Genomic DNA, 16,524 nt, shown 5'->3' on the forward strand with positions numbered 1-16,524 from the left:
ACACAATGCTAATGTCTTCTTAAAAGATGAGCACATTCGCCCATGCTTCTGTACCCTCAACGTCTGCCGATTAGTTGAGGACATTAGAACTAGGAATAATCCCAGCATTTGATACCTCCCCTCCCTTTTTTTTTTTTTTGAGACGGAGTCTCGCTCTATCACCCAGGCTGGAGTGCAGTGGCGTGATCTCGGCTCACTGCAAGCTCCGCCTCCTGGGTTCACGCCATTCTCCTGCCTCAGCCTCTCCAAGTAGCTGGGACTACAGGCGCCCGCCACCACGCCCGGCTAATTTTTTGTATTTTTAGAAGAGACGGGGTTTCACCGTGGTCTCGATCTCCTGACCTAGTGATCCGTCCACCTCGGCCTCCCACAGTGCTGGGATTACAAGCGTGAGCCACCGCGCCCGGCCCTCCCCTCGCTTCTTATGGAAATGCCATCACTGGCTCCACTTTCCTAAGGACAAAGTGATTTTTGATCACAAGTGAAATGTAAATCTCGTAAGAAAGACATTAACCCAGATCAGAGAACTATCAATATGTCTCACAACCGCTTACAAGAAAGGTGTATTCACTCACACGAAAAAGATTCAAAGTTTTAAAAGACAGATACCAGAACAATTTTTTCAAAGTGTCCAAGTTGGGATTGTCAAATAAAAATGAGAAAGCATGTCTCAAGCCATGACTCTTCCAGTTCTTGGCTGTCAACAGCGGTGAGAACACCCACCTTCTTTAAGAAGGGACCATACGGACCACAGAAGAAAAGCACTTAGTCTTTCCCCACACAAATGCAGAACACTTGCTTCTGAGCCACTCCCACAGCCAGCAAATTGGTAGCAGTCAACTCTCTGCCCCTACAAACTCATCAATTCACAATGTCGTGGGGGCCTACCTACCTCACCACAACTCCCCACACCACACCTTCTCAGCCAGCTCTGTCATCACCCAGGCTCTTCCCTGATGGACACATCACCATAAATTTATGCCAAGTTCAATACAAATTATTATTGATTTTCCTTTGCTGATTAATGATGATCTCTACCAAAGCGTGACCAAATTTTCCCATTTTTTTCAGCCCTTGTCTGAATCCTAATCATATCCTTATTCAATTGACCTGATGTTCCCAATTGGGAATAAAAGTCATAGTCGCCACCACTATTTCATTCTTTCTCCCCTGGGTTTTCCTCCTGCCAAAAAGGATGGATGCTATTCTTCCTTTCCAATACATCCTCTTTCCAAAGGTGTCACCTCCTTATTCTTCACAGAGCTATACCACTTGTCTCCCAACCTTTTCAAGAACATCATCCTTCTGTGTGGCTTCCACTATCACCACAATAAGGACTCTGCAACTTAATCTCCAGAGCCTGCTTCTGGGTCTGACAAAACTATGTATTAGACCACTTCTCCTGCCAATGCTTTGTTTTATTTCTTAATACAAGATAGATTTCTTTAAAAAAACAAAAAACAAAAAAAAAACTACAAACAGTTATTTGGTTTAGCTAAGTAGTATCTTTAAAAAACCCACAGTCCATATCTGCTTAATGCTGCAATACTGTAAGCTCCCGCCTGGGAAAGAACAAGGTGACGGTGACCCTTCTCGCCACTGCACAATGCTGTACGTTCTAGCCAGCTCCACAAGGTAAGGCACACAGACCATAAAGGAAGAAGTAATACCACCGCTATCTGCAGATGGCATGACTGTCTTTATAGATTACAAGGAATCTACAAAACCACTCTTAGCACCAGTGAGTTCAGCAAGGTTATAGGATAAAGGATCTAACATACAAAATCAACTGTATTTCTACACACTAGCAATGAAAACATGGAATCCAAAATTTAAAATACCAAACCATTTACAATCACTCCAAAAGAGTTCAATACTTAGGAGTAAATCTAATGTTTGCATGCTGAAAACTACAAAACACTAGTGAAAAAGATCAAATTATCTCCAAATAAAATGGAGCAAAAGGTACCAGGTTCGTGATCTAGAAAACTCAACATAGGAAACATGTCAATTCCCCCCCCAAACTAACATAATATATAGGTTCAACACAAGTCCTATCAAAATCCTAGTAAGGATTTTGTAGATATGAACAAGATTATTCTAAAATTTCTAAGGGAAGGCAAAGGAACTAGAATAACTTAAATATTTTTGAAAAAGAAGAATAAAGTAAGAAGAATTAGCCTACCCATGTTAAGACTTTCTATAAAGCCACAATACAGCACACTGTGTGGTACTGGCAGGAACTGACACACTGATGAGATGGAAAAGAGAACAGAACCAAGGCCACAGACAGCCCCGCTCATGTACAATCAAGTGGTATTAGAACACTTGGATACACACTGGCTAAAAAATGAACTTCAACCTAAACCTCTCACCTTACCAAAAAATTTTTTTAAGTATTCAAATGTAAAGCTATAAAATGCATACAAGAAAATCTTCAACAAAGAGTTCTGTGGCCGGGCGCGGTGGCTCACGCTTGTAATCCCAGCACTTTGGGAGGCCGAGGCGGGCGGATCACGAGGTCAGGAGATCGAGACCACGGTGAAACCCCGTCTCTACTAAAAATACAGAAAAAATTAGCCGGGCGTGGTGGCGGGCGCCTGTAGTCCCAGCTACTCGGAGAGGCTGAGGCAGGAGAATGGCGTGAACCCGGGAGGCGGAGCTTGCAGTGAGCCGAGATTGTGCCACTGCACTCCAGCCTGGGCGACAGAGCAAGACTCCGTCTCAAAAAAAAAAAAAAAAAAAGAGTTCTGTGAAATTCTTAGATGTGATACCAAAAGCACAATTCACAAAAGTAACACAAGCAATAATTCAGACCTCACCAAAATTAAGAACACTGGATCCAGTGAAGTCTCTCTGAATCTCAACGGATGGAAAGACAAGAGACACACTGGCAACATGGTGAAACCTTGTCTCTACTAAAATACACACACACAAAAAACTTAGCCAGCCATGGTGGTGGGCACCAGTAGTCCCAGCTACTCGAGAGGCTAAGGCAGGAGAACGGCTTGGACCCAGGAGACGGAAGTTGCAGTGAGCCAAGATCGAGCCACTGCACTCCAGCCTGGGTGACAGAGCGAGACTCCGTCTCAAAAAAAAAGAAAGAAAGAAAATATGTCCAACTACATATCTGACAGAGGACCTATAGTTAGAATATGCAAAGAACTCTCCAAATTCAACAAGAAAAAAATAATAAACAACACAAGTAGAAATTAAAGATGGAAAAACATTTATTCACGAGAGTACACAAATGGCAAAAAGATGTCCAACCTCACTAGCATTAAGAAAATGGAAATGAAAAACACAATGAACCATCACTCCACATCTACTAGAACAGCTACAATCAAAAACAGTGACAACACCCAATGTTGGCACGGACGAAAATAAACTGGATCTCTCAAACACTGTTAGTGCAAATGTAAAATGGTACAGCCACTCTGGGAAATATTTTGGCAGTTTCTTAAAAAGCTAAATATACACACTTACCATACAACCCAGCAATGAAGTTTCTGGACATTTATTCCAGAGAAATGAAAATTTATGTCCACACACATCCACACACACACAAATGTACACAATTGTTCACGGCAGCCTTATTTCTAATATCCAAAAACTTGACACAACCTACACAACAGCTTGGATGGCTCTCACAGCATTATGTTGAATGAAATAGGCCAACCTCAAAAAAAAAAAAATCACATAATACAGATATCACTACAATATGGAAAAAAAAATAGAAAACTTTTTAAATATCACATACTGAGTAATTTCAGTTATGTAACATTCTTGATATTAAAACGAGATGGAGAATTGATGAGTGGTTTCCAAGGCCAGGGGTCAGAGGGACGGGAGTGGCTGTGGCACGGGAAGCTCCCTGTGGGGTTGGAATGGTTCTGCATCTTGGCTGCAGTGGTGATTACAAAGATCAACACCTGATGAAATCACAAAGAACCGCGCGCACACACTGTGCCAAGGTAAGTGTCCTGGTTTCATATTATAGTTATATAACATGTAACCACTGGGGTAAACTGGGTGAAAAATACAAGAAACCGATATGGTTTGGCTGTGTCCCCACCCAAATCTCATCTTACTTATGCATCTAACTCCCATAATTCCCATGTGTTGTGGGAGGAACCTGGTGGGAGGTGACTGAGTTATGGGGGTGGGTCTTTCCTGGGCTGTTCTCCTGATAGTGAATGAGTCTCACGAGATCTGATGATTTTAAAAACAGGAGTTTTTCTGCACAAGCTCTCTTTGCCTGCCACCATCCACATAAGATGTGACTTGTTCCTCCTTGCCTTCTGCCATAATTGTGAGAGCTCCCCAGCCATGTGGAACTGTGAGTCTAACTGAACCTCTCTTTTGTAAATTGCCCAGTCTCGGGTATGTCTTTATTAGCAGGGTGAAAATGAACTAATACAGGACACCTCTATACTATTTTTACAATTCCTGTAACTCTCTATTTCCAAATTCAAAATTTTTAAAAAATTTTTTAAAAAGTAAAAGAATGACAATATATACCATGCAACATTAATCAAAGAAAGCTGGTATAGTTTTACTGAAATTAGACAAGTCTTCACAAAGTATTTTTAAAGATAAATGAGGAGCAATTAAAGACAATAAAAGGTCAATTGAAAAGGTTAATAATCCTAAACGTCCATCATCTAATAACACACTCTAAAATTAACCAAAAGAAATAGACACATCCACAATGATGTTTAGAAACTCATGAAGTCTCTCAGTAACTAACAAACAAGCAAACCATGAACAGCAACACAGATTTGAACTAGACAACCAACAACCATGACTTTATTGACATACAGAGCAGTGCACTTAACAACTGAAAAATACAAATTATTTTCAAATACACAAAATTTGCTATAAGCTGTCTATATGATGAACCATAAAGTGAGTCTCAGCATATTACAAAGACTGAAATTTTTATTTTATTTTTTGAGAGAGTCTCGCTCTGTTGCCAGGCTGGAGTGCAGTGGCATGATCTCGGCTCACTGCAACCTCCGCCTCCTGGGTTCAAGTGATTCTCCTGTGCCTCAGCCTCCCGAGTAGCTGGGCCTACAGGTGCACGCCACCACGCCCAGCTAATTTTTGTACTTTTAGTAGAGACAGGGTTTCATCATGTTGGCCAGGATGGTCTCAATCTCTTGACCTCGTCATGCGCCTGCCTCAGCCTCCCAAAGTGCTGGGATTACAGGCGTGAGCCACTGCACCTGGCCCATTTTTTAAAAATTATAAGTATATTCAATGGCCTATGAAATTCAGATACAAATCAATTACAAAAAGATAACTGCAAAACACAGGTTGGGCATGGTGACTCATGCCTGTAATCCTAGCACTTTGGGAGGCTGAGATGGATCACTTGAGCTCAGGAGTTCAAGACCAGCCTGGGCAACACAGCAAGACCTGGTCTCTATTTAAAATATAATAATTATAAAAAGTTAACTAGAAAAAATCTCTAACTTTGGAAATTAAGCAACATAGTTCTAAATCAAATATGAATTTAGAGTAGAAATGACAATGAAAATTAGAAAATATTTGGGCCTGGGGACGGTGGCTCACGCCTATAATCCCAACACTAAGGGAGGCCAAGGCAGGCAGATCACTTGAGGTCAGGAGTTTGAGACCAGCCTGCCAACCTGGCGAAACCCCATCTCTACTAAAAATACAAAAATTAGCTGGGGATGCTGGTGCACATCTGTAGTCCCAGCTACTCAGGAGGCTGAGGAAGGAGAATCGCTTGAACCCAGAAGGCAGAGGTTGAGGTGAGCTGACATCACCCCACTGCACTCCAGCCTGGCAACAGAGCAAGACTCCGCCTCGAGAAAAGAAAAGAAAAAAGAGAAGAAAAGAAAAAAAGATTTTGAACTTAATGATAATACCTGTCAAAACTTAAATGCACCTATTTTTAGAAAGGAAAAAGGAAGAATATTGGAGACCTGAGATTTATCTTATGAAGCTAGAAAAAGAAAAGCAAGTTAAAGTCAAACAAAATAAGAGAGAAAATAAAGGGAAGACCAGAAGTCAATCAAACAGGAATCAAACACCCTGAGAAGGCCACAGCATCACATACACAGTATTCCAGAGGGTGCTTAAGCTGAGTTTAACTGCGAGGAAACACAAACAAAACAGAATGTGAAACGTTCTGTATAATAACTGATCTTCATTCTTCAAAAATGTCAATGGAATGAAAGATAAACACTAAACTACTACTCCAGATTAAAAGACTCTAAAAAAGCATGCCACCTAAATGTGACATGTGACCATACCCAGTACTAGAGAAAACAAGGTTACAAAGGACATTACTGGGATGACAGACAACACTGAAATATAAACTTAAAGTGGATACAAAGCATTGTATCAGTGTTAAATTTCCTGAATTTGATAACTGTACTAAGGTTATATAAGAAAATACCTATTTCTTAGAAAATACACACTGAAGAATTAAGAAGCGGAATGAAGTAATCAACCTAGTCTGAAATGTCTCAGAAAAATAATAAGATATAAAAAGAATAATAGAATAAATGTGGCAAAATGTGGGGAAAAATATAGGTGAATCTGAGTAAAAGATATACAGGACGAATATAGGACCATATCTATCTTTTGGGAAGAAAAAGAAACATCATTTATAAATGTTGATAGAGCAACCAGGATTAATTCTATCATGCATTAACTATAAAGTCACTAATTTTCTCCAGCCTTTTTTTTTTTTTTTTTTTTTTTTTTTGAGACACAGTCTCACGCCATTGCCCAGGATGGAGTGCAGTGGTTCGATCTCCGCTCACCGTAACCTCCACCTCCCAGGTTCAAGTGATTCTCCAGCCTCAGCCTCCCTAGTAGCTGGGATTACAGGCACTCACCATCTCGCCTGGCTAATTTTTGTGTTTTTAGTAGAAATGGGGTTTCGTCATGTTGTCCAGGCTGGTCTTGAACTCCTGAGCTCAAAGAGATCTGCCCGCCTTAGCCTCCCGAAGTGCTGGGATTACAGGCATGAGCCACCACACCTGGCCTCCAGCTTTTAACCATTAAAACTTCTCATAAGATAATTAATTTGGCTCTCCTTTCCTTTCATATTATCATTGTTTGGCTTTGATTAATGTACTAATAATCTCCATGATATCATTTAAGGAATATCTCCAGTTTTTATATTAATATAGCTAATAAGTATACTAGAAGCTAAGCTTATAAGTAACCTTAGTGTATAAGGAAATTAGGTAGCAATGGATAACAAACCTGGTACAGAGGAACTTCCAGCCATCACAGACAAACCACTCCAGTCCTCTTTTCCTTTGCATTATCCTGGCTCGTGGTAAGGTGTGGTAATCACTTTCCTCATTCTCAAAGCCTTCTTCAGACATCATTAGTGGCATTTCATCCAAATGCGCAGACTCATCCTCCAGCTGGTACCTAGTTAGGGTAAAAACGGAGTGCTGAGATAGGCCAAGCAGTCTTCTTTACAGTGTGTTTCATTTAGGGACAATATTTCCTCAAATTAGGCTGTCTTCAGCTGAGGGAAAGCATTGTAAATAAGATTGCAGAGGCTGCTTTCTTTTGCAAAGGAATAAGTTAGCTAAGGTAAAAAAGCTGCCCAACGAGGCCTGTCCTAGCTGAAGAAGTCTCTGTTAACCATGCTGTAAGCATAATCCTGGAGGCATCTGTGGTGCGGATGGCCAGCCTGACAGCACAACCAATGCTGCTCAACAGCTCCTCACTGCACTTAATCCAGTCAGAAAAAACCAATCTTCTGAAACATGACTATAGCAAAGAATGTTCACTCCAAGCAACATCTAAACACTCTAGTGACTTTCGACAATATGTAGCTGTCTGTATTTGAAAGGTATCAACATCATCCCTTGGTTTGCTGACAGAGTTTATATCTTTGGGGAATGATGATATGTCCCATTTATTCTGTTATTCTCTTCACTAAAACGTGCTATTCAATGAAAAAATCTCAACAACCAGCAGACCTTTTAAAGCTCAACAATCCTCTTGATTCCAAGAAACAGGCAGCCTATCATCAACAAAACTGTTCCTTTTATCCTTCCTCAATCACAAACATAATTTATCTTTAAAAAATAAAAACCTTTTTGAGAACAATTTGTCAGAAATTATAATGGTGATTCAACAAGTGCTGTCTTACTGAATTTTGCATCAAGTATTTGTGGAGGCATTGTCTCAAGGTAAAAACTAAGAAAGCAGACTCGTGAGTTCCTCTGGGATAAAGGCAGTCACTTATATTGAAATCTTTTTTAACATTCTCTAAATTCCATATAGAAGACAGCTAAAACTAACCAAAACCCACTATTAAAATATAAATAAGGGACAGAGATAGTACCATCCTTAACTGACACATCAGGAGAAAAGTAAGTATTCCAAAACAACAAAGCCAGATCCAGAGTCCAGTATGGATCACAGCCAGGAAGCTTAGGGGGAAAACAGGACTGAGGGCCCTAGCAACGGCAGACCGTGGATAAAAATTATACCCAGAAGGAGTCTACCCTGAAGGCAATAGGTCTGTGATCACAGCACTGGTTACTGGGGGACCTACAGGAGGGTGCATAGAGCCAAGACAGCAGGCTTGGTTAGTAAGGCATCAATGTCGGGGGCAGAAGTCCACATGGGAAGAAGGATGCACCTCTTGAAAGGCTTGTTGGTGAGGGGAAGGAAAGGAGCAATAAGTGGAAATCAAGAGTTCTTCAGAAACAAAAAATAGGAGACAAACACATAAGCAGGCAATCACAGCACATTCTGCTAAAGGGCAATTTAGAGATAGGTCAGTATTGTGGAAGACTTTTCTTTTTTCAAGAGAATACAGTGAGTCTCAGGAAACCAGTCATGCAGTCCTCACTGCCTAGAAAACTCAAAGAGAAACAGCACGTTTTAAGTATCCAGAGGCCAAAAGGCACGGATGATGTGAAGGTACGCGTATGCAGTGGCCGAGTGTACATGTCGTGTACAATGGAATCATGTTTCTGATCACGACCTGACGTATTTTCATTCCTGGTAATTCTTCCTCCTTTCAGACCTCCAGTTGATAGGCTGACATGCACAGTTTCAACACAAGGGCAGCTTAGCTCCAGGCATCTAAAATAGGCTCTTGAAGTCCAATGCAGAGATCTTGTCAAAGTGAAGACTCTATCTGCACTGCACACAATATGCAGACTGTAAACTCCAGAAGAAACCCACCCTTTCTAGCCACAGCCCCAGCAAAGGGGGCTCTTGCAAAGCAGAATGTTTTTTTCTTTTTTCCTTTTTGTTTCTCCTAGCCCTGTCAGGGCTACACTGTAGTCACCTTCTATGAGAGCAAGGGAAACAGGAAGATGGGCTCTGGAGTCCAAACAGGATGTGGACGTCCCTGGTAGTTCTCTCTTTTCACACAACTTTTCCCTGAGAACTGTCCCAGTCAGGTGGACCTTCACAACAACACGAAGGGCGAAAACTCTGAGAGAAAACTCTGACTTTCAGAAAGCATAAAGCTGAGAAAAAACAACCCTGGAAATTGGAGACATGGGATAAACCAGACAGTGGAGAAAGGTGGACAAGGGATGCCCTAATTCTGTTTATGAATCAACAGAAGTCCCAGGCTCACCCCCGAGCTGCAAAAATGTGCCCAAACCCAAATAAGCACAGGACAGGCTCTGGGAACTACTCAGGTCCTACACAACAGGCCCTGACAAGCACTTGCGGGGAGCAGATGGCACAGCCAAGGCTTTGCAACTGAACTGACATCGCAACCACCACCCACTGGTAGTGAAACAGAACTGGGGGTCTAAACCTACCCAGGTCAGTGCACTGCTAAAACAAAACATTCTTCAAAGGATTATGAGTCCCACAACACAATATTCAAAATGTCCAGGATACAAGCCAAACTCATACAACATACAAAGTAACAGGGAAATATGGCCAATAGTCAAGAGAAAGAACAACCAACAAATGCTAATTGCTGTAAGAAAAATCTGCTGGAATTTTAAAACAGCCATTATATCCATGCTCTATGAGATAAAGTTGAACAGTCTTGAAGTGAATAGAAAAACAGAAGTTCCTTTTTTCTTTTTTAAAAAATACTCTACAAGTATCCTAGGGTAGACAGAAATTCTAAGCAGATGGGGGAGGGGGTGTGTGCACACACACCCATGTATACACACTATTTCTCTATATTTCTTTATATATGAAAAGGTCTAACATGCATGTCATTAGAATACCAGAAAAGATTGAGGCAGAAAAATATGTGAAGAAAAAAATGGACAAGGATCGGGAGCCAAGATGGCCGAATAGGAACAGCTCTGGTCTCCAGCTCCCAGCCCGAGCGACACAGAAGACGGGTGATTTCTGCATTTCTGCTTGAGGTACCGGTTTCATCTCACTAGGGAGTGCCAAACAGTGGGTGCAGGACAGTCGGTGAAGCACACTGTGTGCGAGCCAAAGCAGGGTGAGGCATTGCCTCACTCAGGAAGCGCAAGGGGTCAGGGAGTTCCCTTTCCTAGTCAAAGAAAGGGGTAACAGACAGCACCTGGAAAATGGGGTCAGTACCACCCTAATACTGCGCTTTTCCAATGGGCCTGGAAAACGGCACACTAGGAGATTGTGTCCCGCACCTGGCTTGGAGGGTCCTATGCCCACAGAGTCTCGCTGATTGCTAGCACAGCAGTCTGAGATCAAGCTGCAAGGCGGCAGCAAGGCTGGGGGAGGGGCGCCCGCCATTGCCCAGGCTTGCTTAGGTAAACAAAGCAGCCAGGAAGCTCGAACTGGGTGGAGCTCACCACAGCTCAAGGAGGCCTGCCTGCCTCTGTAGGCTCCACCTCTGGGGGCAGGGCACAGACAAACAAAAACTCAGCAAGAACCTCCACAGACTTAAATGTCCCTGTCTGACTGACAGCTTTGAAGAGAGTAGTGGTTCTCCCAGCACACAGCTGGAGATCTGAGAATGGACAGACTGCCTCCTAAAGTGGGTCCCTCACCCCTGAGCAGCCTAACTGGGAGGCACCCCCCCAGTAGGGACAGACTGACACCTCATTCGGCCGGGTACTCCTCTGAGACAAAACTTCCAGAGGAACTATCAGACAGCTGAATTTGTGGTCTCACGAAAATCCGCTGTTCTGCAGCCACTGCTGCTGACACCCACCCAAACAGGATCTGGAGTGGACCTCTAGTAAACTCCAACAGACCTGCAGCTGAGGGTCCTGTCTGGTAGAAGGAAAACTAACAAACAGAAAGGACATCCACACCAAAAACCTATCTGTACATCACCATCATCAAAGACCAAAAGTAGATAAAACCACAAAGATGGGGAAAAAACAGAGCAGAAAAACTGGAAACTCTAAAAAGCTGAGCACCTCTCCTCCTCCAAAGGAACGCAGTTCCTCACCAGCAACGGAACAAAGCTGGATGGAGGATGACTTTGACGAGTTGAGAGAAGAAGGCTTCAGACGATCAAACTACTCTGAGCTACGAGAGGAAATTCAAAACAATAGCAAAGAAGTTAAAAACTTTGAAAAAAAATTAGAAGAATGGATAACTAGAATAACCAATGGAGAGAAGGGCTTAAAGGAGCTGATGGAGCTGAAAGCCAAGTTTCGAGAACTACGTGAAGATTGCAGAAGCCTCAGTAGCAGATGCGATCAACTGGAAGAATGGGTATCGCTGATGGAAGATGAAATGAATGAAATGAAGAGAGAAGGGAAGTTTAGAGAAAAAAGAATAAAAAGAAATGAACAAAGCCTCCAAGAAATTTGGGACTATGTGAAAAGACCAAACCTACGTCTGATTGGTGTACCTGAAAATGACGGGGAGAATGAAACCAAGTTGGAAAACACTCTGCAAGATATTATCCAGGAGAACTTCCCCAATCTAGCAAGGCAGGCCAACATTCAGATTCAGGAAATACAGAGAACGCCACAAAGATACTCCTCGAGAAGAGCAACTCCAAGACACATAATTGTCAGATTCACCAAAGTTCAAATGAAGGAAAAAATGTTAAGGGCAGCCAGAGAGAAAGGTCGGGTTACCCACAAAGGGAAGCCCATCAGACTAACAGCTGATCTCTCGGCAGAAACTCTACAAGCCAGAAGAGAGTGGGGGCCGATATTCAACATTCTTAAAGAAAAGAATTTTCAACCCAGAATTTCATATCCAGCCAAACTAAGCTTCATAAGCGAAGGAGAAATAAAATACTTTACAGACAAGCAAACGCTGAGTGATTTTGTCACCACCAGGCCTGCCCTAAAAGAGCTCCTGAAGGAAGCACTAAACATGGAAAGGAACAACCAGTACCAGCCACTGCAAAAACATGCCAAATTGTAAAGACCATCGAGGCTAGGAAGAAACTGCAGCAACTAACGAGCAAAATAACCAACTAACATCATAATGACAGGATCAGATTCACACATAACAATATTAACGTTAAACGTAAATGGGCTAAATGCTCCAATTAAAAGACACAGACTGGCAAACTGGATAAGGAGTCAGGACCCATCAGTGTGCTGTATTCAGGAAACCCATCTCACGTGCAGAGACACATATAGACTCAAAATAAAGGGATGGAGGAAGATCTACCAAGCAACTGGAAAACAAAAAAAGGCAGAGGTTGCAATCCTAGTCTCTGATAAAATAGACTTTAAACCAACAAAGATCAAAAGAGACAAAGAAGGCCAGCACATAATGGTGAAGGGATCAATTCAACAAGAAGAGCTAACTATCCTAAATATATATGCACCCAACACAGGAGCACCCAGATTCATAAAGCAAGTCCTGAGTGACCTACAAAGGGACTTAAACTCCCACACAATAATAATGGGAGATTTTAACACCCCACTGTCAACATTAGACAGATCAACGAGACAGAAAGTTAACAAGGATATCCAGGAATTGAACTCAGCTCTACATAAAGTGGACCTAATAGACATCTACAGAACTCTCCACCCCAAATCAACAGAATATACATTTTTTTCAGCACCACACCACACCTATTCCAAAATTGACCACATAGTTGGAAGTAAAGCTCTCCTCAGCAAATGTAAAAGAACAGAAATTATAACAAACTGTCTCTCAGACCACAGTGCAATCAAACTAGAACTCAGGATTAAGAAACTCACTCAAAACCGCTCAACTACATGGAAACTGAACAACCTGCTCCTGAATGACTATTGGGTACATAATGAAATGAAGGCAGAGATAAAGATGTTCTTTGAAACCAATGAGAACAAAGACACAACATACCAGAATCTCTGGGACACGTTCAAAGCAGTGTGTAGAGGGAAATTTATAGCACTAAATGCCCACAAGAGAAAGCAGGAAAGATCCAAAATTGACACCCTAACATCACAATTAAAAGAACTAGAAAAGCAAGAGCAAACACATTCAAAACCTAGCAGAAGGCTAGAAATAACTAAAATCAGAGCAGAAATGAAGGAAATAGAGACACAAAAAAACCCTTCAAAAAATTAATGAATCCAGGAGCTGGTTTTTTGAAAAGATCAACAAAATTGATAGACCGCTAGCAAGACTAATAAAGAAGAAAAGAGAGAAGAATCAAATAGATGCAATAAAAAATGAAAAAGGGGATATCACCACCGATCCCACAGAAATACAATCTACCATCAGAGAATACTACAAACACCTCTATGCAAATAAACTAGAAAATCTAGAAGAAATGGATAAATTCCTCAACAAATACACCCTCCCAAGACTAAATCAGGAAGAAGTTGAATCTCTGAATAGACCAATAACAGGTTCTGAAATTGTGGCAATAATCAATAGCTTACCAACCAAAAAGAGTCCAGGACCTGATGGATTCACAGCTGAATTCTACCAGAGGTACAAGGAGGAACTGGTACCATTCCTTCTGAAACTATTCCAACCGACAGAAAAAGAGGGAATCCTCCCTAACACATTTTATGAAGCCAGCATCGTCCTGATACCAAAGCCTGGCAGAGACATAACCAAAAAAGAGATTTTCAGACCAATATCCTTGCTGAACATTGATGCAAAAATCCTCAATAAAATACTGGCAAACCGAATCCAGCAGCACATCAAAAAGCTTATCCACCATGATCAAGTGGGCTTCATCCCTGGGATGCAAGGCTGGTTCAACATACGCAAATCAATAAATGTAATCCAGCATATAAACAGAACCAAAGACAAAAACCATATGATTATCTCAATAGATGCAGAAAAGGCCTTTGACAAAATTCAACAACCCTTCATGCTAAAAACTCTCAATAAATTAGGTATTGATGGGACGTATCTCAAAATAATAAGAGCTATCTACGACAAACCCACAGCCAATATCATACTGAATGGGCAAAACCTGGAAGCATTCCTCTGAAAACTGGCACAAGACAGGGATGCCCCCTCTCACCGCTCCTATTCAACATAGTGCTGGAAGTTCTGGCCAGAGCAATCAGGCAGGAGAAGGAAATAAAGGGTATTCAATTAGGAAAAGAGGAAGTCAAATTGTCCCTGTTTGCAGATGACATGATTGTATATCTAGAAAACCCCACTGTCTCAGCCCAAAATCTCCTTAAGCTGATTAGCAACTTCAGCAAAGTCTCAGGATACAAAATCAATGTACAAAAATCACAAGCATTCTTGTACACCAATAACAGACAAACAGAGAGCCAAATCATGAGTGAACTCCCATTCACAATTGCTTCAAAGAGAATAAAATACCTAGGAATCCAACTTACAAGGGATGTAAAGGACCTCTTCAAGGAGAACTACAAACCACCGCTCAATGAAATAAAAGAGGATACAAACAAATGGAAGAACATTCCATGCTCATGGGTTGGAAGAATCAATATCGTGAAAATGGCCATACTGCCCAAGGTAATTTATAGATTCAATGCCATCCCCATCAAGCTACCAATGACTTTCTTTAAAGAATTGGAAAAAACTACTTTAAAGTTCATATGGAACCAAAAAAGAGCCCGCATCGCCAAGTCAATCCTAAGCCAAAAGAACAAAGCTGGAGGCATCACGCTACCTGACTTCAAACTATACTACAAGGCTACAGTAACCAAAACAGCATGGTACTGGTACCAAAACAGAGACATAGATCAATGGAACAGAACAGAGCCCTCAGAAATGATGCCGCATATCTACAACTATCTGATCTTTGACAAACCTGACAAAAACAAGAAATGGGGAAAGGATTCCCTATTTAATAAATGGTGCTGGGAAAACTGGCTAGCCATATGTAGAAAGCTGAAACTGGATCCCTTCCTTACACCTTATACAAAAATTAATTCAAGATGGATTAAAGACTTACATGTTAGACCTAAAACCATTAAAATCCTACAAGAAAACCTAGGCAATACCATTCAGGACACAGTCGTGGGCAAGGACTTCATGTCTAAAACACCAAAAGCAATGGCAACAAAACCCAAAATTCACAAATGGGATCTCATTAAACTAACGAGCTTCTGCACAGCAAAAGAAACCACCATCAGAGTGAACAGGCAACCTACAGAATGGGAGAAAATTTTTGCAACCTACTCATCGGACAAAGGGCTAATATCCAGAATCTACAATGAACTCAAACAAATTTACAAGAAAAAAACAAACAACCCCATCAAAAAGTGGGCAAAGGACATGAACAGACACTTCTCAAAAGAAGACATTTATGCAGCCAAAAAACACATGAAGAAATGCTCATCATCACTGGCCATCAGAGAAATGCAAATCAAAACCACAGTGAGATACCATCTCACACCAGTTAGAATGGTGATCATTAAAAAATCAGGAAACAACAGGTGCTGGAGAGGATGTGGAGAAACAGGAACACTTTTACACTGTTGGTGGGACTGTAAACTAGTTCAACCATTGTGGAAGTCAGTGTGGCGATTCCTCAGGGATCTAGAACTAGAAATACCATTTGACCCAGCCATCCCATTACTGGGTACATACCCAAAGGACTATAAATCATGCTGCTATAAAGACACATGCACACGTATGTTTATTGCGGCACTATTCACAATAGCAAAGAGTTGGAACCAACCCAAATGTCCAATAACAATAGACTGGATTAAGAAAATGTGGCACATATACACCATGGAATACTATGCAGCCATAAAAAATGATGAGTTCGTGTCCTTTGTAGGGACATGGATGAAACTGGAAAACATCATTCTCAGTAAACTATTGCAAGGACAAAAAACCAAACACCGCATGTTCTCACTCATAGGTGGGAATTGAACAATGAGAACTCATGGACACAGGAAGGGGAACATCACACTCCGGGGACTGTTGTGGGGCGGGGGAAGGGGGGAGGGACAGCATTAGGAGATATACCTAATGCTAAATGATGAGTTAATGGGTGCAGGAAATCAACATGGCACATGGATACATATGTAACAAACCTGCACATTGTGCACATGTACCCTAAAACCTAAAGTATAATAAAAAAAAAAAAAAAAATGGACAAAAGCTTCCCAAATTTGTTGAAAGAAATTTACTAATTAAAAAAGCAAACTTAAAACAGGATGAAGTCAACGATACCTACATAAAGATACA

The 16,524-nt window shown here is 41.4% G+C and overlaps 1 protein-coding gene across 9 annotated transcripts in view; it reads right to left on the bottom strand.

The window, feature by feature from the left end:
- The window catches only part of ATP9B (ATPase phospholipid transporting 9B (putative)), a 322,806-nt gene that overhangs the window by 261,183 nt on the left and 45,099 nt on the right, over positions 1-16,524 (bottom strand). For 7 of the 9 annotated variants that reach the window (XM_058438242.1, XM_058438240.1, XM_032152031.2 and 4 more), the window contains exon 2: positions 7,249-7,422. In XM_058438242.1, the coding sequence (XP_058294225.1) occupies positions 7,249-7,385 (137 nt within the window). In that variant the 5' untranslated portion in view covers positions 7,386-7,422. Of the gene's footprint in view, positions 1-6,088; positions 6,123-7,248; positions 7,423-16,524 lie in introns of those variants that run through there. The other 2 variants (XM_058438243.1, XM_058438245.1) reach the window with 2 other exon arrangements.

Source organism: Hylobates moloch, unplaced genomic scaffold (genome assembly GCF_009828535.3).
Source record: "Hylobates moloch isolate HMO894 unplaced genomic scaffold, HMol_V3 SCAFFOLD_5, whole genome shotgun sequence".
In the NCBI taxonomy this organism is placed as follows: domain Eukaryota; kingdom Metazoa; phylum Chordata; class Mammalia; order Primates; family Hylobatidae; genus Hylobates; species Hylobates moloch.